The sequence below is a fragment of the Puma concolor genome, chromosome C2 (assembly GCF_028749965.1).
Source record: "Puma concolor isolate L17-30 chromosome C2, mPumCon1.1.hap2, whole genome shotgun sequence".
Taxonomy (NCBI): Eukaryota; Metazoa; Chordata; class Mammalia; order Carnivora; family Felidae; genus Puma; species Puma concolor.
Genome location: NC_141675.1, coordinates 1,702,195 through 1,727,913, shown reverse-complemented (window position 1 = coordinate 1,727,913; position 25,719 = coordinate 1,702,195). Strand labels below are relative to the sequence as shown.

General features: G+C 39.4%; 1 protein-coding gene across 50 annotated transcripts in view; it reads right to left on the bottom strand.

Moving 5' to 3' along the window:
* Positions 1-25,719, bottom strand: part of CLASP2 (cytoplasmic linker associated protein 2) — a 185,310-nt gene that overhangs the window by 97,727 nt on the left and 61,864 nt on the right. For 25 of the 50 annotated variants that reach the window (XM_086720288.1, XM_086720337.1, XM_086720293.1 and 22 more), the window contains 4 exons: positions 13,107-13,189; positions 9,827-9,919; positions 5,726-5,871; positions 3,076-3,211 (listed from right to left, as the gene is read on the bottom strand). In XM_086720288.1, the coding sequence (XP_086576414.1) occupies positions 3,076-3,211; positions 5,726-5,871; positions 9,827-9,919; positions 13,107-13,189 (458 nt within the window). The remainder of the gene's footprint in view (positions 1-3,075; positions 3,212-5,725; positions 5,872-9,826; positions 9,920-13,106; positions 13,190-25,719) is intronic. The other 25 variants (XM_086720289.1, XM_086720295.1, XM_086720300.1 and 22 more) reach the window with 1 other exon arrangement.

Here is a 25,719-nt window from a genome sequence, read left to right as displayed (position 1 = left end):
ACAGAAATTAGTCAGAACTACTTAAAAAAATGGGTGGGAAGAGCCAATGGCCAGGCGAGAAAGAAGTAAAAAAAACTACAATTTCCAACTGCTGCACATGAAAATGTTTTTATTCAATTTAACGTTTGAGGGGAAAATGACATGAATTAGACAAAAGGTAGTCTTTTTAAAAGGTGGGGGAAGCAAAACAGGTTCTATTCCTGACACTGATAAAGAATAAGGAACTTCTAAGAAAATAAGAAACAGGTAAGAAAAAGCACAATGAACAGAAAACAGAAATTACAGGAAGAAATGCTATTTCAAAATGGTAATAGTAAAAAACTTTGACCATACATAAAATAAAGTAAGAACTGTTAGGAAACTGAAATTGACAAAAAACAGAATCAGAATTTTTTAGATAAATTACCTTTTTAAAAAATGAGACCATGAAGAATTGGAATAATAGAAAATATCAAGTTGGATTTAGAGATGAACAAAGTACTTCATAAACAAATTCCGTAGTTTGCAAGTACTAAAAGACTACCTATATAAATTTATGATGTACTGCGACACAAATAAAATTTAAGGCATTCACTGAAGAAACCGTGTAATCAAATTCTCTAGTTAGAAGGTAATGAAATTATAAACTAAGGACAAGAGCAACAAAAGAACCATCTGAAAACCAAGTATCCTTAGGTAACTCAAAGAGGATGTTGAAATGAAAATTACAAGTGATAAAGAAATAGAAAGAGGATGTGGTAACTCCAAATGATTCATGCCAAAATCCAAGAAAACCTACGGCCTTATAATATTACAAAACAAAAACTGTAACAAATTATCTAAGGACATACTACAAAGATCTAAGGGGGGAAAAGGAGCCAAAGCAGGCCAAAGAAAGGAATTAAGAAACTTATAGGAACTAAAAAGTTAGAAAAAACTGAAGAACATCGCTGGAACCAACAAAACTAAAATTTGAGGCTTATAAAAGAAACAATGCCTCTGGCAAGTTAAAAAAGAAAAAAAAAAAGAAAATTAGTATTAAAACAAGAAAAAATGGTACAGAACCACAGCGCTACAGAGGCATTATTTAACTTAAGAGAAGGCAGTATACCACCTCGTGCTGAAGATTCTTAAACTCTATATGAAAAGAATATTGTAAGAAAATACAAGTAACCAACGATTCAAAGTGAAATGCAAAAGGGCCCAGGGTCTAAAACATTTGAAAAATTATTATAGAACTTCCAAGGTCAGCAAGCCCTCACAACAGAATAATGTAATAATAAAATATATAAAGTAAGAAAAGTACAGGAAATTCTAAAAGGACTCATATATTAAAATGAATGCCAAAATCTGAAGTATTAGCCAAATGAATCCAGCAGTATTGTTAACAAACAACGGCCAAGCAGAATCCAGTTCAATGAATGTCCAATGGATAACTAAAAAGAGAACCATTTCTAAAGATATTACACAGATAGCTGATAAGATTTCACATCTATTCCTGATCAAAATTTAGCAAAATACGAACAGAAGTAAGTTCCCCTAACCTAATATAGAGTATCCAAAGAAATCTGCACCAAACATCATATTTAAAGTACTCCCATTAGACTCAAGACAAAACAAAGACCTCAATAATTTCTGTTATTTTTCTGGATTTAGAGAACCTTAAAAAAATATTAAAACAGAAAAAACGGACCATCTTCAAAGATAAATTCATAGCTTTTTAAATAGCCATTTGATTTTACCGCTGAAAAAACCTTCTGGTGCAGCAACATCAGAAAGAAATTTCATTCCTTTAATAGGAAAGAATAAACTGACCAAAGAAACTGAATAGGAGCTCAGGAAACAAACCCATACACTTAATGGAAATTTACTATATGAAAATGCTGCCGTTGCAACAAAGACTGAATTATACATGCCACTGAGTCAACTCATTTTGTATTTGGGGGGAAAAATCATGTTAGATATCTGTATTTCACACAGAAACAAAATCCAGTTAGATTTAAACATAACAAACAAAATTATAAAAATGTTAAACTGGATATTTTTATAATTGTGAAATAGGGAAAGTCACTTTAAACAAAAACCACAAAAGGAACATTGTCTCAATACATAAAAATTTAAAGGTTCTCTATATAACAAACAATAGTTTAAACAACAATTTGAAGAACTGACAGACCGGTAGAAAACAGTACCTGCGACATATGTAAAACATATGTAACACAGAATCAATATACTTATGATATATAAAAAAGACCTTAGAAATCAGTGAGGAGAAACTGTACCAAGAGTATAAACTGGGCAATCCATAGAAGAATTCTGAAAGGAAAAAAAAAGTAGCCAATGTCTCTAATAAACTAAGAAATGCAAAGTACAGAATATGAAATAATATTCCATGTATTAAATTATAAGACCTGTAAGTGACTGATAATACACAATATTGGTAAAGGATGGAAAGAAAGGACTCCATAAAGAGGACTTAATGTCAATGCCTTTTAACAGAGAACCAATCTAGACGTTAAGAATTAAACGTACAGACAAGAGAAGGTGCCCAAGTTCGTGAAGTTGAAAAAAACCAAGTGAGAAAGTATTATTTGAATATAGGTAAAATATAAACATTAGGTTTATATTTTGTAATAAATACTGTTTGTATAGGCATAGAACAGACGTTTGCAAAAGTATATACTGAATGGCTAGACTGATTAATGGTAGAAGAGAATTCAAGAGGGGAGATTTATTTTTTGTAACTGTTCTTTTGGGGGCACCTTCAAGATATTGAAGGTGAGAAATATTAAGAATTTGCCTATCATACCACTGCCTGTAACAGTTTTACTGTTTGATATCTGCCCGTTACCACCTGTAACGTAATTACACATACACCTAAGTACATGCACACGTGTATATCACATTCTGTATGCAAGCGTATTTACTTCAAAATCTTCTGTATTATTTAAATGTTCTATATAACTGTAATAAGCGTGTACTGCTTTTATTTCATAAATCAGTGCGTAAATAAGTAAATAAATAAAAATGCCGATGACTTAATTAAGTATGTTGAAAAAGAGGGAGGGGAGGAGAGAGGAAGACAGAAGAACCTACCCGAATGATGAACCTGATAGCCGCACATCCAGAAGTTGCCATGACTTTTGCACTATTGGGGACGAGATTAAAAAGCGTAGGTACAATGGCTTCAGCGCCATGATCGAACTTGTTTCCCAAAACTGCTGAAAGATGTCTACAAAGGAAGACCAAAGAATGTTGTTCTGTTTTTAAGTTAATGGTTAAGTATAGGTAGAATCAGATACTTTAAAAATATTCTCATTGAATTAACTTAAAATTTTTATCTTCAACAGTTCGAACGGCAGAAAAGCAAAAGAGGAAGGGAAGTGCAGATATTACTCGTTTCCCTCTTCCCCCCCTTTCAACTGTCCAGTCCAAAGCCGAAACTGGCATTTTACGCTCTCTTTACAATGGCAAAGAGAAGCCATCTGATCTCAGAATTTAGCCACTATCTTGACAGGTAAAAACATTCAGCCCTGATTGCCCTGACCTCTATTAGTCTTCATCCATCAAGCATTTCTATTCTGACGCTCCGACATCGATCTTAAATTCAACGTATGTTCAAAATCTTACGCAAATCACTGCTCCTCAAGGCAGCCACTATTTCTATTAATGGTACTACCACTATTTTAGTCAGCAATACTCCACCTTTGGGGTAGGGTTTCAGAATTTCTGACTGAAAATACACCTCTACTACACGCTAGTTAGCTGGGTGACCCAAAGGACGTCCGTCTTCTCTTTCCAATCCTGCAGTTAAACAACGAAATTCAGTCTTTAATTGCGTGATTTAGTTAGGACACTTAGAAAGGATGTTGTAATCATGCACACTTCTCACAATGCTTGCAGTATTGGTTCTGTTCTATGTATCTTATTTAAAATACACTGTTGGGATACAGTTAGCTCCAAAACCTCAGGCTCTTGATTCAAAGAGGAAGTCTGACTCAGGCTTATTTACTAGTGTTCAGTTATACTTTCAGTTTTCGAATGTCTAGACTCGTGGGCAAAAAGGAACCTCAAACCAGAAGCAAGCAAACAGATAGTGTGGTCGTCCTTTAAAAAGGGAGTTTTGTTCCGGTAGGCAGGTGAGGCACTTGGGAATCAGTGTGATCTTTATCAGTCTATTGGAAGGAGCCTTGTTTTGGAACTGCTTTAGTGCCATCCCCATACAACGGCCTCTCTGGGACCTCTACCGAATGTCCTGGGTGTTCAACTGGGTTTCTGCATCCTACTCCTCGGAACTTGAATCTCTCCAGCCCACATGAGCTCTGGGAGCTGTTGTTTACCTTCTAGCTCCCAGCAACAGTTCTTTCGCAACCTCAGGGAGCTGCACCTTTCACACGCACAGATCAGTATTAGGCTAGACTCATGGGATACACCTGACGCAGCGCCATCTCTACAGCTCTTTTCCGTTTCTCTCCCTACTCTCCCGGATTCTGCATCACAAATGGTAACCACTACAGCCTTCCGCAACTCCAGTCTGTTTCTTCTTCAACTCGATGGAACTGTCTTGCTCTGCTTGGTTTCCTTCTTCCTTCTCCAAGGTCCAGAAAGTGTCTCTTGGTCACACTGTGCTGATCATACTGCTCAACTGATTGGGTTCTTTCCAGAATCAGAGTCCTGCTCTGTCCACTGTCCACCATCTATGAGCAGCTGTTCTACACGTTTTATCCACTTTCCTGCAGGACAGCCAGTCCTGTACCAGCTCTGTTGCATCATCAGCTAGAAGCAGAACTCTCGCCATGAAATATTTTTCAAGGTTCTATTTTGTAGATTTTTGTTTTCCTTTTTATTATTGCTTTTTAGAGACGCTCAGTTATTTTGTACATTGACTTGCATCTGGCATCTTGCTATCGTCCCTTAATTATGATAATTTACCTATATATTCTTGTAGTTTTCTGCATGGATAATTGTATCATCTGTTAATAATGTCAGTTTTGTTTCTTTTCTAGCAATCCTCATAGTTTTTATTTCCTGGGTTTTTTCCTCCACTGCTGTGACCAGGACAGGATTCTGATTAGAAATATTAATAGTAGACATCTTTGTGTTCCCTATCTTCAAAGGAATGTTTAGACAACAGCAGTACTCATATCAGAAGTAGAGGTAAAAGAAATGTAAGTGTCATACCATACTAGAATTTTGGGAGAATATTAACATACGGAATAAACTTAGATATTGATAAGCTAATGACACACACTGCAATTCCAGAATAATTGCTAAAATTTCAGAACTGGAAATCCAAATCAGTTACTATCCAAATCAGTAAAGAGAAAACTGAATAGTTCTCAGACCCATTCATTTTCTTCTTACGCACTCAGTGATCAAAAATGAACCGGTGGGCTTTAGATATATAAGCACATTTTAACGTTTTTGTTAAGAAAGATTAAAAAGGAAAGGAAAGGAAAGGAAAGGAAAGGAAAGGAAAGGAAAGGAAAGGAAAGGAAAGGAAAGGAAAGGAAAGAAGGAAGGAAGGAAGGAAGGAAGGAAGGAAGGAAGGAAGGAAGAAAGAAAGAAAGAAAGAAAGAAAAAGAAAAATCACACAAACTGAATCCTTATTTATAATAAAAATTATTTTTGGATCACATACATGCTGTTTTTGGGTTATCCTGCTACTGCTTTACTTAATGAGCACTGAGTCACTGAGTACTAAATTTACTCATAAAAAATACAAATCCAAAAAGAACATACTTACGCTACAGTAATGCAAGCTTCTCTAACCACTTGGGATCTAAGATCCTTTGCTGAAAGTTTAAGCGCTCCATCCAACAAGCGTAAATGTTGGAAGAAGCAGTCATATTGTGCAGCTCCAGCAACAAGCAATGATCGAATTTTCTTAAGCTAAAGTAAAGAGAATTTTCATTATTGACATAAACAGTGTCAGTGCAAAAAAGAAAAAAAAAAGTTACCAAAACTTCATTATTTAAACAAAATTTAAAAAATAACATTTCAGTATATTTGTATGACTACATTCAGACCTTTTACCAGCATTATATGTATTTTATAAACATGCAAACCACAAAAAGCTTTCTGGAAAAGAACATTATATATAGATTTAGTTATATACATAATGGGCATACATGATGCACGAATAGGTAAGTAAATCTTAAAGTTTTAAGGGAGTCTTTTTATTGTGTAAAATACACATTAACATAAAATTATTTCAAACATTTTAAAGCATACAATTCAGTGGCATTAAGTACAGTCAAAACGGGAAACCATCACCACTATCTCCAAGGAGATTATTTTTAAAAGAGCCAGATTTGCAACCTGCACTCACCCATAAGCAAAAGTGCAGAATCCAATGGACCAACTACTGTGCCAGCTTCGTATTTTAATACGGTCACAGGTACTTTGTGAAATAAATAGCTCTTTCTCCCTATTTCTAACCTTTAGCATGACTTTTTAATACAGGATTGACAAATGTGTTCCATGTTAGCACCCGACATATCTAATAAAATCACATAATCAAAACATACCCACCGGTGCACATCTGTGCTCACACATAATGAGAAGCTAAAAGTTTACCCATCATCTCCATTATGTATAATTTCACAGTAAACTCTGAGGTTCTCTAAAATTCTAAGAGATCTTTATAAATCAGACGGATTAACAATGAAAACGATACAAAAGATACTATAATAGTACGAAAAAATCTGAAAGAATAGTTACGTAATCTTAAAGCACATAATGAAGGGAAACTATCATTGAAGTCAGAAGACACCTAAGCAAGAGTAACTAAAAACAAAAATCACAATACGGTAGGAAAAAATTACTTGTAACACAGGAGTACAATACACAAAGAATGACAATAAAGTGAGACAAAGACAAATAACCCAATATTAAATTGAGCCAAATAAATACATGAAAATGTGTTCACCCTTACTAGAGATAAGCAAATGCTAATTACAATAAAGACACTTCATTTTTCTTCATCAGACTAGCAAAACTTAAAGACTTCACTGCATCCAGTATGAGAAAGAAAACAGACGCTCTTATTGTAAGGAAGATTACGAGCTACTGACACCTTTGTTCAAAACATTCTGGCAATATCTACTAAAATAAAATTGTATCTATTCTTTACCCAACAACCTCACTTTAAAAAATTTAGCCTACAAAAATAGAAACACCAGTGTTATAAATGTGTTTAAGGATGTTTATTGCAATGCTGTCAAAATAGCAAAAAAGAAAAAGCAACTGTTAAGTGCACCGAATGGGAAATGGTTTAGTAAATTACATGGTATCTTTCAACTAAGGAATATATGTACATATTGATCTGCGTTCAATAAATATCTGAGCAACTATTATATGCTTGGCACCTATAGCAAATGTACTGAATGGGCACAATTTATGAAAGTGAATGAAAATAAGTTATTAAGTAACATATCTAGTATGATCTCTATTTTTATAAAAGGAGTGGGGGGAGCTGTTTATTTTATCATACACATACAGAGAAGAGGGTATACTCCAAAATGAAAACATTTGTTTCCCTAATACGAAGTAAACTATTAACTTTTTCCTTATAAAACTTCTGTACTGTTTCACTTACTAAAATGAGCCTATGTCACTTTTCTAATTAAAAAAATTAGGGGCTCCTGGGTGGCTCAGTCGGTTAAGCCTCCGACTTCGGCTCAGGTCATGATCTTGCGGTTTGTGGGTTCGAGCCCCGCGTCGGGCTCTGTGCTGACAGCTCGGAGCCTGGAGCCTGCTTGGGATTCTGTGTCTCCCTCTCTCTCTGCCCCTCCCCTGCTCGCGCTCTGTCTCTCTCTCTTTCAAAAATAAACAAACATTACAAAAAAACTTTTTTTTAAATTAAAAGACCATCTATATGTTTCCAAAAGGGTTGTTTCAAAGTAAAAGAAAAACACTCATTTTTTTTAAAAGTAATCTCACCCAAAGCGGGGCTTGAACTCACAACTCCTGGGACTCCCGACCCCAAGGATTAAGCATTGTATGCTCCAATGACTGAGCCAGCCAGGCACCCCAACAGGAAACTCTTAAGTACCAAGTTTGTGTTTTATATTGACAACATTTAATTTGTCCTGTTTCTCCACAGATCCCCTATGATACAGGTCATCCTGTCTCATACTAATCTCAGAGCTGAAGACAGAGTAATGAGCCATATTTAACAAAGATGGGACACATTTTCTGTTAAACTACTTTAATAGTTTAAAATCTGTAAATTTCCTATTAAAGAGAAGCTAACATTCTTTTGTTTGTAGCATCATAAAGGCCAATTTTCAGAAAGCCATATGCGATTTATTAACGAAAGTGGAGGCTGAGAACAGGCTGCTCTCCAAGTGGAAGACTTCAGATGGAACCCTTTCTCTGGCTTTTTGGGGGTACTGAGGTACTTATTTGGAATCTCAGATGTAAATCTGACAAATTTACAAATTTTAACATATACAGTCCTTTGTCAATGTAGATGTTATTTTAAAAATATTTATCAAATATGTTATCAAGGAATTTAGGCTAAATAAAATATTCTTTTTCAAAATTAGATTTATTTATTTACTAAAAAAAAATTTTTTTTTTTTAACATTTATTCACCTTTGAGAGACAGGGAGTGAGCAGGGGAGGGGCAGAGAGACAGAGAGAGAGAGAGAGAGAGAGAGAGAGAGAGAGAGAGAGAGAGAAAGAGAGAGACACAGAATCCGAAGCAGGCTCCAGGTTCCAAGCTGTCAGCACAGAGCCTGACGTGGGGCTTGAACCCTCGAACCGTGAGACCATGACCTGAGCTGAAGTTGGACGCTTAACCAACTGAGCCACCCAGGCGCCCCTAGGTTTATTTATTTATTTTGAGAGAGAGAGAGAGAGAGAGAGAGAGAGAGAGAGAGAGAGAGAGAGAGAGAATGCATGCAAGTGGGGAAGGGGCAGAGAGAGAGGGAGACAGAGACTCCCAAGCAGGCTCCAAGCTGCCAGCGCAGAGCCTGACGCGGGGCTTGAACCCATGTACCGTGAGATCATGACTCGAGCTGAAATCAAGAGTTGGATACTTAACTGACCGAGCCACCTAGGTGCCCCCTAAATAAAATATTCTTTTAAAAAAGTTTTTTAAAAATACTTATTTTTGAGAGAGAGATAGAATACAGTGGGGGAGGAGCAGAGAGAGAGGGAGACACAGAAACCCTTCGAAGCAGACTCCAGGCTCTGAGCCGTCAGCACAGAGCCCGACATGGGGCTCGAACCCACAAACCGTGAGATCATGACCTGAGCTGAAGTCCAGCTTAGCCGACTGAACCACCAGGCTCCCCTAAATAAAATATTCTTAAGCATATGAGACTTTTTTCTTTTCAAATCATGGGCGAAAAATATTTATTGTACTCAGAGAGATGTATACGAGGAAAGAAAGCAAGCCAGACACACATACTGTCATCGATTTCTGTCAATACTATGTGACTATCGAGCATGCAGGCAAAGCGACCTGCTTTTCTGGAATCCCTTCTACGAGCTGAGGACACTGCTGAGGAACAACTACGTTCGTCACAGCCCACAGAGCCACTGCCCTGGGACATCAGCGAAGCTCACATTTTCCTGGTCAGACAAGAGGTGGCACATGGAGAGAGACAAACAAATGTGTGAGTCAGGCTCCACTGCACTGATCAGCACGAACAATGAAAACTAACCCTACCTAAGCAAATTCCGATCACCTCAAAGTATTTTCCAGAAAGAAATGTTAGCTATCAAACTCTCTCTTTCATAAGCAAATACTATGTAGTAATATTGCCCAATGTCCATGTCTTTGGAACAGTGAAAAAAAGAGGAAAGGGGTCAGAAAACAAAAAATAAAACTTACTGCATTGGCACGCTGATCCCAGTCATGTTTGTCATCTGACAATATTTCCCTGATTTTATTTAATGTTTCTTCAAGTTCTCGACTAGAATAGATCTTAAAGATACAAAAGTATACCATTAATATTTCTTGTCATTCAGCAAAATCAAAACTGTGCCCCGATATTTACAATAATCTTTCCATCCCCCATGTATAACACCCAGTGCTCATCCCAACAAGTGTCTTCCTTAGTGCCCCTTACCCATGTAGCCCACCCCCTACCCCAACCCCTCCAGCAACCCTGTTTGTTCTCTGTATTTAAGAGTCTCTTAGGTTTTGTCCTTGTTTTTATATTATTTTTGCTTCCCTTCCCTTATGTTCATCTCTTTTGTATCTTAAATTCCACATGAGTGAAGTCACATGATATTTGTCTTTCTCTGATTTCGCTTACCATAACACCCTCTAGTTCCATCCACGTAGTTGCAAATGGCAAGATTTCATTCTTTTTGATTGCCGAGTAACACCCCATTGTATATATATATACCCCATCTTCTTTACCCATTCATCCATCAATGGACATTTGGGTTCTTTCCATACTTTGACTATTGTTGATAGTGCTGCTATAAACATGGGGGTGCATGTGTCCCTTCGAAACAGCACACCTGTATCCCATGGATAAATGCCTAGTAGTGCAATTGCTGGGTCATAGGGAGTTCTATTTTTAGTTTTCTGAGGAACCTCCATACTGTTTTCCAGAGTGGCTGCACCAGCTTGCATTGCCACCAACAGTGCAAAAGAGATCCTCTTTCTCTGCATCCTTGCCAACATCTGTTGTCTCCTGTGTCGTTAATGTTAGCCATTCTGACAGGTGTGAGGTGGTATCTCATTGGGGTTTTGGTTTGTATTTCCCTGATGATGAGTGATGTTGAGCATCTTTTCATGTGTCTGTTAGCCACCTTCTAGTACCATTTTTAGTGGAAAATGGAAATACATTATAGACAATAAAGTAAAATCCTTTGTCTTCCTTATCTGTTACCCTTATGCCATTTGTCTGCTCATGAGTAACTGCAGATATATTCTTAAAATGGTTTGTTTTTAAAATTTTTTTTTCAACGTTTATTTATTTTTTTGGGGACAGAGAGAGACAGAGCATGAACGGGGGAGGGGCAGAGAGAGAGGGAGACACAGAATCGGAAACAGGCTCCAGGCTCTGAGCCATCCGCCCAGAGCCCGACGCGGGGCTCGAACTCACGGACCGCGAGATCGTGACCTGGCTGAAGTCGGACGCTTAACCGACTGCGCCACCCAGGCGCCCCTAAAATGGTTTGTTTTTAAAAACAAGATGCAAATATCCTAAGAAGTAATAATAAGCCCGATTCCCCAAAACGACTTCGGGTATGTATCTACAGCGTTCATATCCTCATCATGATTCACCACTGCAGAAGGACATGGTTTAGGTTAGCTCCCCCACACGGTAACCAGGAGAGCTACAGGCTTTGTCTCCTCAGGAGCCAACCATTTGCCAAACACCGTTATCCTCTCATTCACTTAAATATTGACATAACAGGGATGCGCTACGCTGGGCATGAAGGAGACTATGGTGAGCAAACAACAGGTCTTTGCCTTATAGAGCTTAGAATCTAACTACAAAGAGAAAAAAGAAATTTATCAAATTATATAAAATTGCAAATAGAAAAGTACTGACAAACAGAATTACAGTTCCATGCGTCTATTTATACAGAACGGGAGGCTTGAACTAGTTTAAAGAGTCAAGTGTGAACCGAGAGCTAAAGGATGAGGTGAGCATCCTCAGGCCAAGTAGGGAGATTAGCCTTCCCTAGAATGAAAAGAACATGCAAAGGCTCTGCGACAGAAGGACAGTAAAAGAAGGCCAAAGTACAGGAGTAGAAAGTGCAAAGGGGGCCAGGGGAACAGCCAATGACCCAACCAGAAGTCAACAGGTGCACATTATTTTTCCACATCACAAGGGTTCAGCGTGCGCATGCGATCTAAATCGGTTCAGTCAGAAGGACTCTCACAAATTTTACGGCATCAACCAGAAAAGAGGCAGAGGGCAGTGCAGCCATGTTGCTGACCACGAGGGAAGACAAAACGGAGGAATCCAGAAGCGAGAGATGGAAAGAAAAGGGGTCCCGGTGATATTGAGTATCACTATGATACGATGCATTGCTCTGGAAACAATATCGAACAAGCACCTTCCTCAAGAGAGTCTTTCTTTTTCAGTAGCCATTACTTTCCCCTTTTGCTTGAAACAAAAGCCCCCAAAACCAAGAGTACAGAGGGGAGCAGGGCACGAGACAAGGTGAGGTAGGAGGGAGTCCAGATAACATTCTGTTAGAGAATGACTGTTGGAGGATTCTGAGCAGCGCTTTCTTGCCTCCCAATAGTCCTTCTGCCTAATTTCAGAGTAAAGGCAGGCCCCCCCAGCCGCTCTTAATCTTACTATGATACGATGCATTGCTCTGGAGTACAATGTCAGACTCCCTCTCCCCCAACAAGGGAAATAGGGTCAACTCAAAAATTTATTTCCGTGAGAGGGTACACAACTTTTCAAACATTCTCTTAGGAGACGATACAAGCAAAAGAACTCTGAATACTACTAAGTGAGAAATCCGAGGCAGTAGGATTCCTCGATTTCTGACTTTCGCAAACTGCACTGATGGTGTCCACATACAAAACACTGGAAGTGTAGACCTGTAAGGGGTCGATCATGAGTCCCGTTTCGGACAGGTTGGGTCTGAGATGCCTCTGAGACCTCTAGAAGGACATGGCAGGTAAACATCAGCGGAGAACTTATTCTGGCGCTCAAGAGAGATAAAAACCTGTGCGGGAGCTGAAGCCATGGGTGTGAAGAAGTGACTCAGTAAGAAAGTGGAAAGGAGAGGGCCCACCCCTGACCCCTAAGAAATCCCCATATTCAACAGCCAGGTAGAGAATGGAATGCGCGTAAAGGAGACAGAGATGAAGTGGACAAAAAGGTAGGAGTGTAAAAACAAAACAAACCGAGTCAAAAGAAAGAAGAACAATGTGTCACAAACAGCTTTAAGAAAAGCGGATGTAGTCGAACGCTGCTCAAGGTAATGACTCAACTTTAGCCTCAGTGAAAAATCACTTGAAACTCTAATCGCACCAAGCAAATAACAGCTTGGTAATAATAAGCCCAGTGTTTTACTTACACAGTAATTTAAGGGGAAAAAGAACTTTGAGAAAGAGACCAAAATAACTCTATGAACAGGTGTATGAGCACCAATCACAGGAAGTGCTTCTTCACTGGCATCCTTACCTGAACAGAAGGGACATCGGTGAAAGCTTTTATAAAATCATCTTCATCCACTGCTCCAGCACCCCCTTCCTTAGAAGCACCTGCTAATTAAAAGGAGATGGATTTATTTCTTTAGTTTATTTATTTTTTGAGAGAGAGAGCGAGCGAGCGCGTGCAAGTACAAGTGAGCAGGGGAGGGGCAGAGAGAGAGGGAGGGAGAGAATCCCAAGCAGGCTCCGTGCTGTCAGCTCAGGGCCTGACGCAGGGCTCAAACTCCCGGTCCATGAGATCATGGACCTGAGCCAAAATCAAAAGTCGGACACTCAACTGACTCAGCCACCTAGGAGCACCTAAAGTTTATTTTTATGCATTCTGGCACCAAGGAAAATATGGAAAATATAGCTCTTTTGATATCAAAAAGGCATAATTTTGAGAGAAGTTCCATTTTATAAGACAGCATTGAAATAAAATCAACATCTTTCAGAAAAGTCAAGGTACCTAGCAGTAGTTGACTAATTCTTTATAAAGTAAGAGGGCAGGGGCGCCTGGGTGGCTCAGTCGGTTAAGCATCTGACTTCAGCTCAGGTCATGATCTCGAGGCCTGTGAGTTCGAGCCCCGCATCGGGCTCTGGGCTGACAGCTCAGAGCCTGGAGCCTATTTCAGACGCTGTGTCTCCCTCTCTCTCTCTGACCCTCCCCTGTTCATGCTCTGTCTCTCTCTGTCTCAAAAATAAACGTTAAAGAACAATTTTAAAAAAATTAAATTAAATTAAATTAAAAAAATAAAGTAAGAGGACAGGCTAGCCGTAAAATGCAAATTGTAAGAACAGAGCCCTCCCATCCTTATTCAATGCAACAGCAAGTACACAAGAAATACAGGTGAAAAGACAATCATTTAAAAAGGTAAACAGCAATTTTAATGACACCGAATATCAATAAATGATGGCAAATAAATGAGGCAGAGGGTCCATGTACGCAGCAGAGCCTAGGAAATCAAATGTGAAGGAAACGAGGTTCTTGAAATTAAATTTCAACAGGCAAACAGATCTCCCCTGACTGCACACAGACAACAAAAAAGTGAACTTAATAGGTAGTAGCCGTTTAAGAGCCAGTGACTGAACCACCGTCTTCCAGCTCTGGCTGTACTCCTTCACATTCCCGGATGCTGGGCCTAGGATCGGGCAAACCACCTTTCTGCCAATTCTAATGGTTTCCTGTCAAACTCTGCCAACAGGGGGACCGGGGAGAATGGAAGGAGAACCAGTAGCGGCACCGGAGAGACTGGAAAGTGGAAGAAGGGAGCTGCTCCTTCTGGCTTCCTGCTTGTCTCAGTAAAACCCTAACAGCTCCGACAGGACGCTCGTTCAGTAGCAGCTCTTGGCTCCCGTCAGCAGTTGTTCTAACCCTCACCAGGCCCACGGCGCCCGCCCGTCGCAGAGCAGCTCCTCACAGAGGTGGGAGCGGCAGCTCTGCAGGGCCCCACCTCCACGTTTTAATAATCGTCACCCTGTTTTCCCTGCTTAGGAACAGGAGCTCTTGACTGTAATTACTACCTCCCTGATGCTTTAGTGTCCTGTTTTTTCATTTCTAATTCACCAGGTCCATTTAACAATTCTTTATATTAAATTCTCTCTGTAAAAATACCTGTTGTGGGTTTCGTCTCTGGACTGAACCCTGATCGATGGAGGCAGGACTCAGTTTCTAACTCTATATATTTATTTCTTCATGGTGATAATTCGACACATTCAAATCGATTTCAACCACACCAAATGTATATCCTAAGAGACAATTAACTTAAAAAATCTATCCAATTAAAAAATTAAATAATATCTCCCAAATTAAGTTTATCATCTACCGAGAGAAATATTAATACTTCAAAACTGGATTTAAAAATTAACATTGTCCTTGGGGTGCCGGGGTGGCTCAGTCGGTTGAGCCTGACTTCGGCTCAGGTCATGATCTCGTGGTTCGCGGGTTCCAGCCCCATGTCGTGCTCTGTGCTGACAGCTCAGAGCCTGGAGCCCACTTTCGATTCTGTGTCTCCCTCTCTCTGCCCTCCCCTGCTCACGCTCTGTTTCTCTCTCTCTCCCTCTCTCTCTCAAAAATAAACATACATTAAAAAAATTTTATAAAAATTAACATTGTCCTAATAAAAAAAAAACCACTCAGGATTTCCCAGGGCAGGTAAGAGGCTCCTCATCTTTAACAAAACAAACAAACCCTTTGAAGCTCCATCTTGTTGTGTGTGAGTTTTAAGGGGACTAAGAGGTGGACCACAGGACAGCATAACAAAGCTGCAAGGTAATATAAAACTGCAAACTGGAAGCAATGACAATTTAATAAATTAAGAGAGGCATGAATGCATACTTGCTATAGAAAATTCAGCTAAAAGAGTAAATAAATTAGTTATTCCCTAGATATTATAAAAAAATCAAGTAACAATAAAACTCTCAACCCTGTGCCCATGATCAGTCCTAGCAACTAACAGATTAACTGAAAAGCAGTTGAAGCAAAGAAACAAAAAATAAGATACCTAATCATACTATCTTAACATCTCATAACGTTTACCAAATCAATCTCTTCATATGGGCTTCAATTTTTTTAAGTTTTTTTTTTTTTTTAAGTCATCTCTATACCCAGTGTGGGGTTTGAACCCACGACCCCACAATCAAGAGTCACTCTCTCTCTTCCAGCTGAGGCAGCCGGGCGCCCCTGAGTTTCATTGTGTTTAACAATGGGTCCCTGAGAGGAAAGCAGAAGCCTGGATTTTTATTATTTCTTCCCAATCTTTCACAGTTGTCTTGCCCAGCCTAGCCCACTGAAACAAATTTCTTTAGGGACTTGTCCTTATCAAGTAGTTCCTAAATATTCAACACAGTTTTTATAAAAACAGTTTCTTTCCTCTTTCATTCAATATGAGTTGTTCACTTATATGCCACTTCCCGCAAAATACTGTGTTATAGTAACAAGAGGAAGCATTAGGCAAGTTTGAGAACAGTACTTGACTCCTGGAAAGTATACCTCTCAACTGGCAGAGGAGGCCTGTGCAGACGTCTCAGAGCAGAGCCAGTTGACAACTGTGGTGTGCTCAAGTGTGGAAGACAGAATCCTACAGAGGACTGGAAGACGGAGGGGGAGAGCAGTATGAAGACCGCCTACAGCGTGCACGCAGTTTACGAAAGGTATCATATGTAGAATAGAATGTAAACTCCAACACATCAACCCACCAGCTACAACACAGTATTAAAAACCTTCAAGGGAATGCAGAGCATCTGAACAAATCCCAAATGAGCCCAGAAAAACATGCCAGGGACTGAGGACGTACATAGGAAAAGTCTAACTTTAAACAAGTCACGATTCATTCAGATCGTAACGCCTTTTATTATGCAGTGAGTTATATCTTAGGAGTAGGGCCAAATAACCTAGTGGGGAGGGTGGGCGGAGTCGAAATTAAATGGCTTTGAAAGTCCCACGGAAGCTGCAGACGCATAAGGCTACAGGTATCACCGAATGTGGCCTGATGACCAGCTGAGATGTGACAATTAGGTCTCTAAACCTGGACACGGGCAGTACAGAATTTCTCAAGCATGCGCACGGTTCTGAACAGCTGACCCCAGCCTATCTCACTCTTACCTTTGAAACTCACTTTGTATAAGCAGAGCTACTGCCACTGGGAGCGGACTGGGTCCGTGAATAGTGTCAGGACAGAGGACGTGCGGATCTTGTCCTTGCTTATCTCTTGTATATATTATAAGTAAACCTTTTTACAATCCTAGTCCGCCTAATGCTTCCCTTCCCCTTGGTTTTGACTGGGTGGCCAACAAAACAGAAAAGGATCTCTGCATAGGGGAAAACTCTGTGGAACAAACTGTTTCACCTCACAATCACTATTCCATTTTCTGATGCAGCTTTAAAGTTCACCTAAACAAATGCTATCAGACATTTTTAGCACCAGCAAGGAGAACGAATACCATAGGCAGAGAGTCAGAACGGGTGATGGGTTCTAACGTCAAATACTACTGCAAGGGAAGGACAGCGAGTCTCTACAGCAAGAGGAGGTAAAGTGAGTCTGCAGGCAGGAGCACGACAGGGGCTGGAGGGCAATGCTGGCCTCCAAGCTGACTGAGCTCTTTCAGATGTAACTGGGTCAACAATCACACCGGAACATACTGATAGGCCAAAACAACAGAACGGCTCTGCTCAGATGTCTACCCATGCTAAAAGAGAGGTCACTACATTTTTTCTGTAATGGGTCAGACAGTAAGTATCTTAGACTTTGTGAACCATATGGTTTCTGTTGCAATTACTCAACTCTGCCACTGTAGGAGAGCAGCCACAGACAATATGTAAAATGAATGCGTGGGGCCGTCTTCCAATAAAGCTCTATTTATGGACACTACAATTTAAATTTCATATAGTTTTCACTTGTCACACAATCTTATTCTTCTTTTGAATATTTTTAATCATTTAAAATGTAAAAAAAAAAAAAAAAAAAAAAGGCATTCCTAGCTCAGGCGTAAAACAGAAACCAGTCGGCTGGACATGCGTGGCCTGTGGGCTACAGTTTGCTGATCCCTGCTCTAGAACTCACCGTAAACTAGGTGATGCCCCTACTTGGATGGAGGCAAAGAGGGGGGATCAGAGGGTTCTGACATTCAGGGGGTAGCATGTTTCTAGTAAGCCAGAATGACTAGGGTAGGCACTCTCAGAAATTCCCAAATAGTACTTAAAGGTTGAAGTACAAAGAGAAAACTCATTCTACTTAGTCCTCAACTACCAATAAGATGAAGTGCTGAGTGCTGGATACAAAGGTGAGTGAGCCAAAGGGTAAAGCAGTGTGTTTCAGAGACAGGAGCAAGGGGAACAAGTCTCAGAAGTGGGAAAGGGCAGGTTCTTCCCATGTTACAACCAAGAGACCAGCCCTTAGAGAAAGATGAATAATAAAGAAACAGCATGGGGGGTAAATAGGGCTTAAACCCCAATAAAATTCATAGAAGACCAGAATTTTAATTTTTTAAATTTATTTTAAAGGTTGATTTATTTGAGAGAGAAAGAGAGACACAGCACAGGCTGGGCCCGGGCAGAGAGTGAGGGGGACAGAGGATCTGAAACGGGCTCCAGGCTCTGCACTGACAGCAGCACGCCCGACGTGGGGCTTGAACCCACAAACCGTGAGATCCTGACCTGAGCCGAAGTCAGACGCTTACCTGACTGAGCCACCCAGGTTGCCCCTAAAACCCACAGTTTTCACAGTGAGTGATCCAAGGAGAGCATTACCAGTGCTTCTGAAGAGTGCTACCAACAGTCAGAGACAGTTTAACCTAAGAGCCTTCTTTCAAGCAGGGTTGAAAACGATACTCGGTCGAAAACACAAGATTTTTACGCAAAAGAAGGAAATATTTCAGGAGGCGCAGCCCAGAGTTCCGCACAGACCAAGAACAGAGGAAAACACTGGTTTAGAGAACCACACCCAGAGAGAGAATAAAACCCTCAAAGAAACACAATCCCAGAAGGAAGGGACCTGACGACAGGTTCCTGTTGGATTTGAAAACTGCCATTAAGTCAGTGACTACTATGAACTTCCTGTCCCTTCCCTTCTCAAATGGAGTGTCCATTATGGATATTCTGTTCTGATACCCGATTTTGATGCTAACTGTCTGGGGTGCGAGTAAGACGTCTTTTTAGTTCACAGGCCTCTGGATGGAGAGGAGCCACACCAAAGAACCCTCCCATGTGACCTGATGGAGACCACAAGATCATGTACTTTGAACCTGACACTACCAATCAGTTGAAACTTTTGAGAAAAGTCCATGAGTGTATCTTGTACCTGAAAGGCATGTGAATTATTGTGGTCAGAGGGCAAGCTGCAATCGATTGTTTGCAAGGACAGCTGAGCAATTCCTCGCATTCCCGAATGCTCCTTTCACAATGTGACTTTGCATCCCCAGCCAACAGGTGAGGAGTGACCTTGAATTCTCGACTTGAGACCAGACCTAGGAGAGGCTGGGGGGCGGGCGGGGGGGTTCCTGATTGGTGATGCCCCAGTTTTGAGCAGGAATAAATCTCTGAGGAAAGCTTCTACAATTGCCAGTTTAGGCTCAAAGAACTCTCATCAATGAAATTAACTTCAAGCAATGAAATCACAAGGCAAACCATTATGAACTAAGAGTCACAGGTAACAGATAATAAATTTTAGAATTACAGACATTAGAACTGTCTAGTACAGACTACAGAACATATGTGAATACACGATTTAAAGAAATAATGTGGACAGAATCACGAACATACCAATCAACAAAGGCATTAGGAATGACAAACGAATTCGGGGGAGGAAGCACTTGCCCTACCACCTATCAAGATTTACAAAGCTAATTATGACAGGTTTCAGTGCAGGAACAGGCCAACTGATCAAATAAACAAATTAGAGACTTCAAAAAGAGACCCCAAAATACATGAAACTTTCATACACGACAAAGAAGTGATTAGGATTAATGGCGCAAGTAGAAACTATTCACGTAGTAACCCTCTGGGGCACCTGGCTGGCTCAGTCCGTTAAGCACCACTCCTGATTTTGGCTAAGGTCATGATCACATCACACGGTCTGTGGCTTGAAGCCCGCATGGGGCTCTGCACTGGCAGCGTGGAGCCTGTTGGATCCAGTCTCCTTCTCTCTCTCTTTCTGCCCCTCCCCAGCTCGTACTTTCACTCACTCTCTCCCAACATCAATGATAACCTCAAAAAAACAAAACAATAAAATAGTGTCCTAAAATTCAACAAAATGCTGAGATCATGGATTATCGAGAAAAAAGTATTTTCTTACTAAATATTAAAACTTATAGTAGACATTTTGAATCCCGTGGGAAACGGTAGTTCCCCAAATTCAAATCAGACGTTCAACTACATACTCCAAAAACCAAAGACCAAAGAGAAGAGCGACTAAAACCACCCACAGCACATACTTATAATACAGCTAAGAGAAGACTAATGACACTTCGCACTTTGATTCACAAGTAAATGGGGAAAAACAAACATCCAAGGCCAGCCCTGGACTGGACTTGAGAGTCCTCACTGGAGAGAAAAATCAGAGGATGCTGTATGGAGGATGAGGGTCCCGGTGGTGGTAGAACAGACCTCAGCTAAGATTCCCCCCAGGACTCCCAGGTAAGTAGCACTCAAAAGGGAGAGGTATCCCTTCGAAGCTTGTGGATAAAGGAAAGGAAGAAAGGGAAGATACAGGCTCTACTGAAATGAGATGCTATCACAGAATTAGAAATAGAAAGCCCCCCAGGTATCATTTAGCGAAGACACCGCACCTCATTATAACGAGGGCATTCTTGAATGAAGAAACTGAAAATTCTTCCTGGGCCCATAGAATTTATATATTTGATATAAAAAAATATTCTTAGGATACCTGAGGAAATTTGAATACAGAATGGAAGTGCTTAAAAGGAGGGGAGTAGATAATTTAACAATTTACAAAAACTAAAATGGCTAGAAGGAACAAGTTAAATAACATCAAAAAGAAATCAGACAAATCTAGAACAAACCCAGACAATCTAAGACAACTGGCCTAGACTCTTCAAGTTATATCAATGTTACGGGCATAAAAATTGGTAAGGTGACTGTTCTATACACGTTATAGAATCTTCTTGCATATGATAACGATATTATGCATATAACAACTGTAGCATACCTGTAAGTCTTAGGAAGAGCATATTTAATATTTATGGCTGGAATGTCATAACGTCTACAACTTGGACACTACAATGTTTCCAACTGTTGAGATTAAAAAAAAAAAAAGAGTATGTGTGGGAATAGGTTTATATAGAGTCAAATATGGCAAACACTAGTTATTCAATCTAGGTGATGGGTGTTTGCTGCATGTCAACTTTGCTATATATGCTCAAAATTTTTCTTAATAAAAAGTTTGAGGAACCACTCACTATAAAAGCTAGAGTAGGTACAGAGATATAGATCAGGAAAAAAGAAACTATAGAAACTAACTGAAATATATGCAATAGCACTCATTCAATGAAGTAAAGAATGTTTTCTTTAAATGCACAGACATTAATTGGCCATGCATAAGAACATAAATTAAAATAGATACATTGTCATTGTACACAAAAATAAATTCAAGATATACTGATAAAATTAAGTGTAAAATAATAATTTTTTTTGTAAGTTTATCTATTTATTTTTGAGAGAGAGCACACGCAAGCCAGGGAGGGGCAGAGATGGAGACATGGAATGTAACACAGGCTCCAGGCTCTGAGCTGTCTGAGCCCAATGGGGCTCAAACCCACAAACCATGAGATCATGACCTGAGCCAAACTCGGAGGCTCAACCGACTGAGCCACCCAGGCGCCCCTAATTAATGTGTTAGAATAAATTGGAATAAAACATTTGCATAGCCTTGGGACTGGATAATAGTCCTTTTTATTCAGGTTAGGAAATTTGGAAGTCAAAAAGAAAATAACACATATATTACCTACCACAACAAAAAGTTTTTAAGTTTTTTTTTCAAACTATTTTTACAATTTTTTTTTTTTACATTTATTTATTTTTGAGAGACTGAGAGAGACAGAACACAAGTGGGGGAGGGGCAGAGGGCAAATGAGACACAGAATCCAAAGCAGGCTCCAGGCTCTAAGCTGTCACCACAGAGCCCGACGCAGGGCTCGAACTCACAAACCACGAGATCACGACCTGAGCCAAAGTCAGACGTTTAACCAACTAAGCCACCCAGGCGCCCCCCAAATTTTTTAAGTTTTGATGTAAAAATGCCATGGACAGAGGAGATACGGATGAAATATTTATGATTTTTAACAAAAGACTAAGAGGCCTAATATTTTAAAAATTGTAACAAACGGATGAGAAGAAAAAAAGCCCAATAAAAAATGGGCAAATAACAACAACATGTAATTCACAGAAGAGGATATGCTAATTTCATTAATAGATGTAAATATTCTCAACCTCAATAGAATAAAAACTCCAGGAAGGCAGCAGGGTCTTTGTTTTTGTTCACCGACTGTTTTCCAGAGATCACAAAAGTAGCAGCATGCTAAAAAGCTTTCAGTAAACATCTGCCAGCTGCTGGCCAGATGGACAGGTGAATGGAAAAATGCAAATTAAAAAGAAAAAAAAAATACACACCATTTTTTACCTATCAGAATGACAATAATTAATAAGGCTGTTACATTCAAAGCTGGAAAAGGTAAAATAATGTCTTTATTAAAATGAAAAATACAACCTTTAATTGAACCTTCAGAGGAATCGATTCCACAGATCAGCAACAGAATGTGCAAATACAGGAAGTACACGGAGATCTGCATTCTTGGTGACGCCATAAAGCTACAGACAACCCGAATGACCCTGGCAGAGAAACAGTTTATTACATCATGGTACGCCAGTCATGTGGAATACTAGATGGCTCTTAGAAGGATGTGATTGCTGCCATTCTTGACGCCGAAGGATGGACGTCTGGTGAAAAAAGTCAAGCTGCAAAGTGTTTACTCACTAGTGTGTTTGATGTGGGCGAACATAACATGTAATCCGGGCACCTACATAAACGAACGTGGAGTAAGAAGCAGAAGGACACATAGCAAACAACAGTGGTTACGGCAAAGCAACAGGATTCGAGAGGTAGGATACTATTAAACTAAACCTGTTGAATCACTTGAATCATACTCATCTTACAACTAAAGCTGAGACAGATGGCACCAGTGCTTCTTATGATGAATAAAAACCCATCAGTGATATGGTTTTTGTTGTAATTTAACATGGAATGATGGCTACAGGCCAATCACTAAATTCCCAATGTCAATAACAGGATCTTGCTATATGGGATAAAAATAAGAAATATGCATCACGGGGCGCCTGGCTGGCTCAGTCGGTTAAGCATCCGACTTCCGCCCGGTCATGATCTCACGGCTTGTGAGTTCGAGCCCTGTGTCGGGCTCTGTGCTGACAGCTCAGAGCCTGGAGCCCGCTTCGGATTCTGTGTTTCCCCTTCTCTCTGCCCCTCCTCTGCTCATGCTCTGTCTCTGTCTCAAAAATAAATTAAAAAAATTAAAAAACGTTAAAAAAAAAAAAAAAAAAAGAAATACGCATCACACACAGTGCTGGATAGGAGATGACCAGAGATGATCCAAGAAAAAGCCTCTGGCCAAGCAGAGGCTAGTAACTGTCTTATCTTGGATACATCATTTTACTCTCAGGAGGCTCAGTCTCTTCACCTGAATTGGGCCAGATAATCTTTAAGATTAAGGGCTAAAACACTCTGCTTCAGTACCTTCCCTTGGCATCAAGCGAAGAGAAGAAAACAAACACAACAAAACAAAACACACAAACAGAAAAGTTATTTGATTTCATATAAAGTTCAATAGCAAGATATCAAGGTTTACCCGTTAAAAATCTGAATTCCAAGATTAAACATCCAATTCTGTGAGATTTGTTTTATTAAATATATACCAATTCTCATGATCTTTATTTGTTTAAAAGAAAAAAAAAACTTAATTGTTTGCATGAGGGGGAAAAATGGGAATGATCAGCATGGAAAATCGGTATTTGGATCTTCTTAATAAAACTTCAGGTCAGACATAAATGAAGTTAAGCAAATATAAAATATCAAAATGATAAGTACTTCTGAATCTGAAATGGTGGTAATTATCTAATTATATGAATTAAAAGTTAAAACCATTTCAAAGGAATCTTTGATATTAGATGAAAAGAGTAGAGAGAAAATACTGTCCACTTGAATGAACGAGCAAGTGAGAAAGAACATCAGAACTTTGAGAACTAACTAAAGATTTAGCCAGTGATGTGTCTCAATGATTACATACAAGCCTCAAAAACAAATGACTAACCTCAAAATCTGGTGCTAATCATTAACAATAACAATTACATTATCATCTAAGTCAACCTCTATATTAAAAAGAGTAACAGCCAAAATAAATTGGTACGGGGTGATTTCAACAAGAAAACACTCAAAAGCATTTCTATTGACAAAGAAGAAATTTCAGGTTTGCTTATTTCCAAATATTCTATTTTTCTGAGAATCATATTAGTTGAGCTTTAAAATGACCGAGTTATGGATGCTGAAAGGTAGTGACCATCCCTGTAGATTATAATCTTAGAGCTAAAGGATCTAGAAGAATTCTTATTTACCCAGTGACATTAGTGTGGGTGGCTGTACAGCAAAGTGCTTTCTGTGCTTTGCCCACTTATTAGATGCATGACACTATGCAACTTAACTTCTCCAAACCTAAGTTTACTCATCAGTAAAATTGGGATAACAAAGCACAGAATTCTATGGGGTTTGAGGTTTAAACAAGAGAATATATGTGAGAACACGAAAACATTTTTTTTTTAATTATTACCTAAAGTACTCTAGAGACACAAATATTTTAAAAAACCAGGTTCCATCAGTATATTCTAAACCATGAACACAAAAGAAAACGTATTTACCTTAACCCCTATTTAAAAAATTTTTTTTCAATGTTTATTATTTATTTAATTTTTGTGTTTGTTTATTTTTGAGAGAAAGAGAGGCAGAGCATTCGTGGGGGAGGGGCAGAGAGAGAAGGAGACCCAGAATCCGAAGCCGGCTCCAGGCTCTGAGCTGTCAGCACAGAGCCCAATGTAGGACTCGAACTCAGGAACCGTGAGATCACGACCTCAGCCAAAGTCGGACCCTTAACCGACTGAGCCACCCAGGCGCCCCCAATGTTTATTTTATTTTTGAGAGAAAGAGACAGAACATGAGCAGGGGAGGGGGAGAGAGAGAGAGAGAGAGAGAGAGAGAGAGAGAGAGAGAGAGAGGGAGGGAGACACAGAATTCGAAGCAGGCTCCACGCTCTGAGCTGTCAGCACAGAGCCCAATGTGAGACTCAAACTCAAGAACTGTGAGATCACGACCTAAGCCGAAGTTGGACCCTTAACGGGCTGAGCCACCCAAGCACCCCTACCTTAATCCCTATTATGAAGTTATAAATGTTATTCAGAAAAGGACTATTTAAAGGAAATCATTAAAAAAAAAAATAATACATAAAGGAATTCATTTTATCCTTTTATCTAATTAGCTAATAAGCACAAAGGTAACGCTGACACTCACATAATATGGGTTTCTATAGCAATAATATACTGGTATGGAGCAACCCATGACCCTTTGTTTGATTCTCCTTGACTTAAAGGCCACACGATTACAATATGAGTAAAACAGGTTGGCACCCTGAGCCAAAGGACAGAGAAAAACTAACACACACTAAAGATTAAACACAGGTCCTATTGGCTTTAATTAACTGGACAGGATATTTTGCTAAAAATAGTACACATCTCTTTAATCTTGACATATATCTCTGAGAAGTAACTTAAACTCCAAAACTTCAAAAGTAGATTCAGTAAGGATTCCAAAGAAATTCACTTTATTTTTATCTTGGCAATCTTCCTTGAAAGAATATTTGTTAAACGCAGTGGACTGTGATGGGTTTATTCAACTAATACATATACCCCTCCACCACCATATTCCTTTAATAGGAACTAAACATACCTATCAGTATATTATATGCCTAGAAGTAGCAAACGAAATGCTTAGACTGAATCCTCATTATTCCGTATAAACTTATGAGAAAGAAAG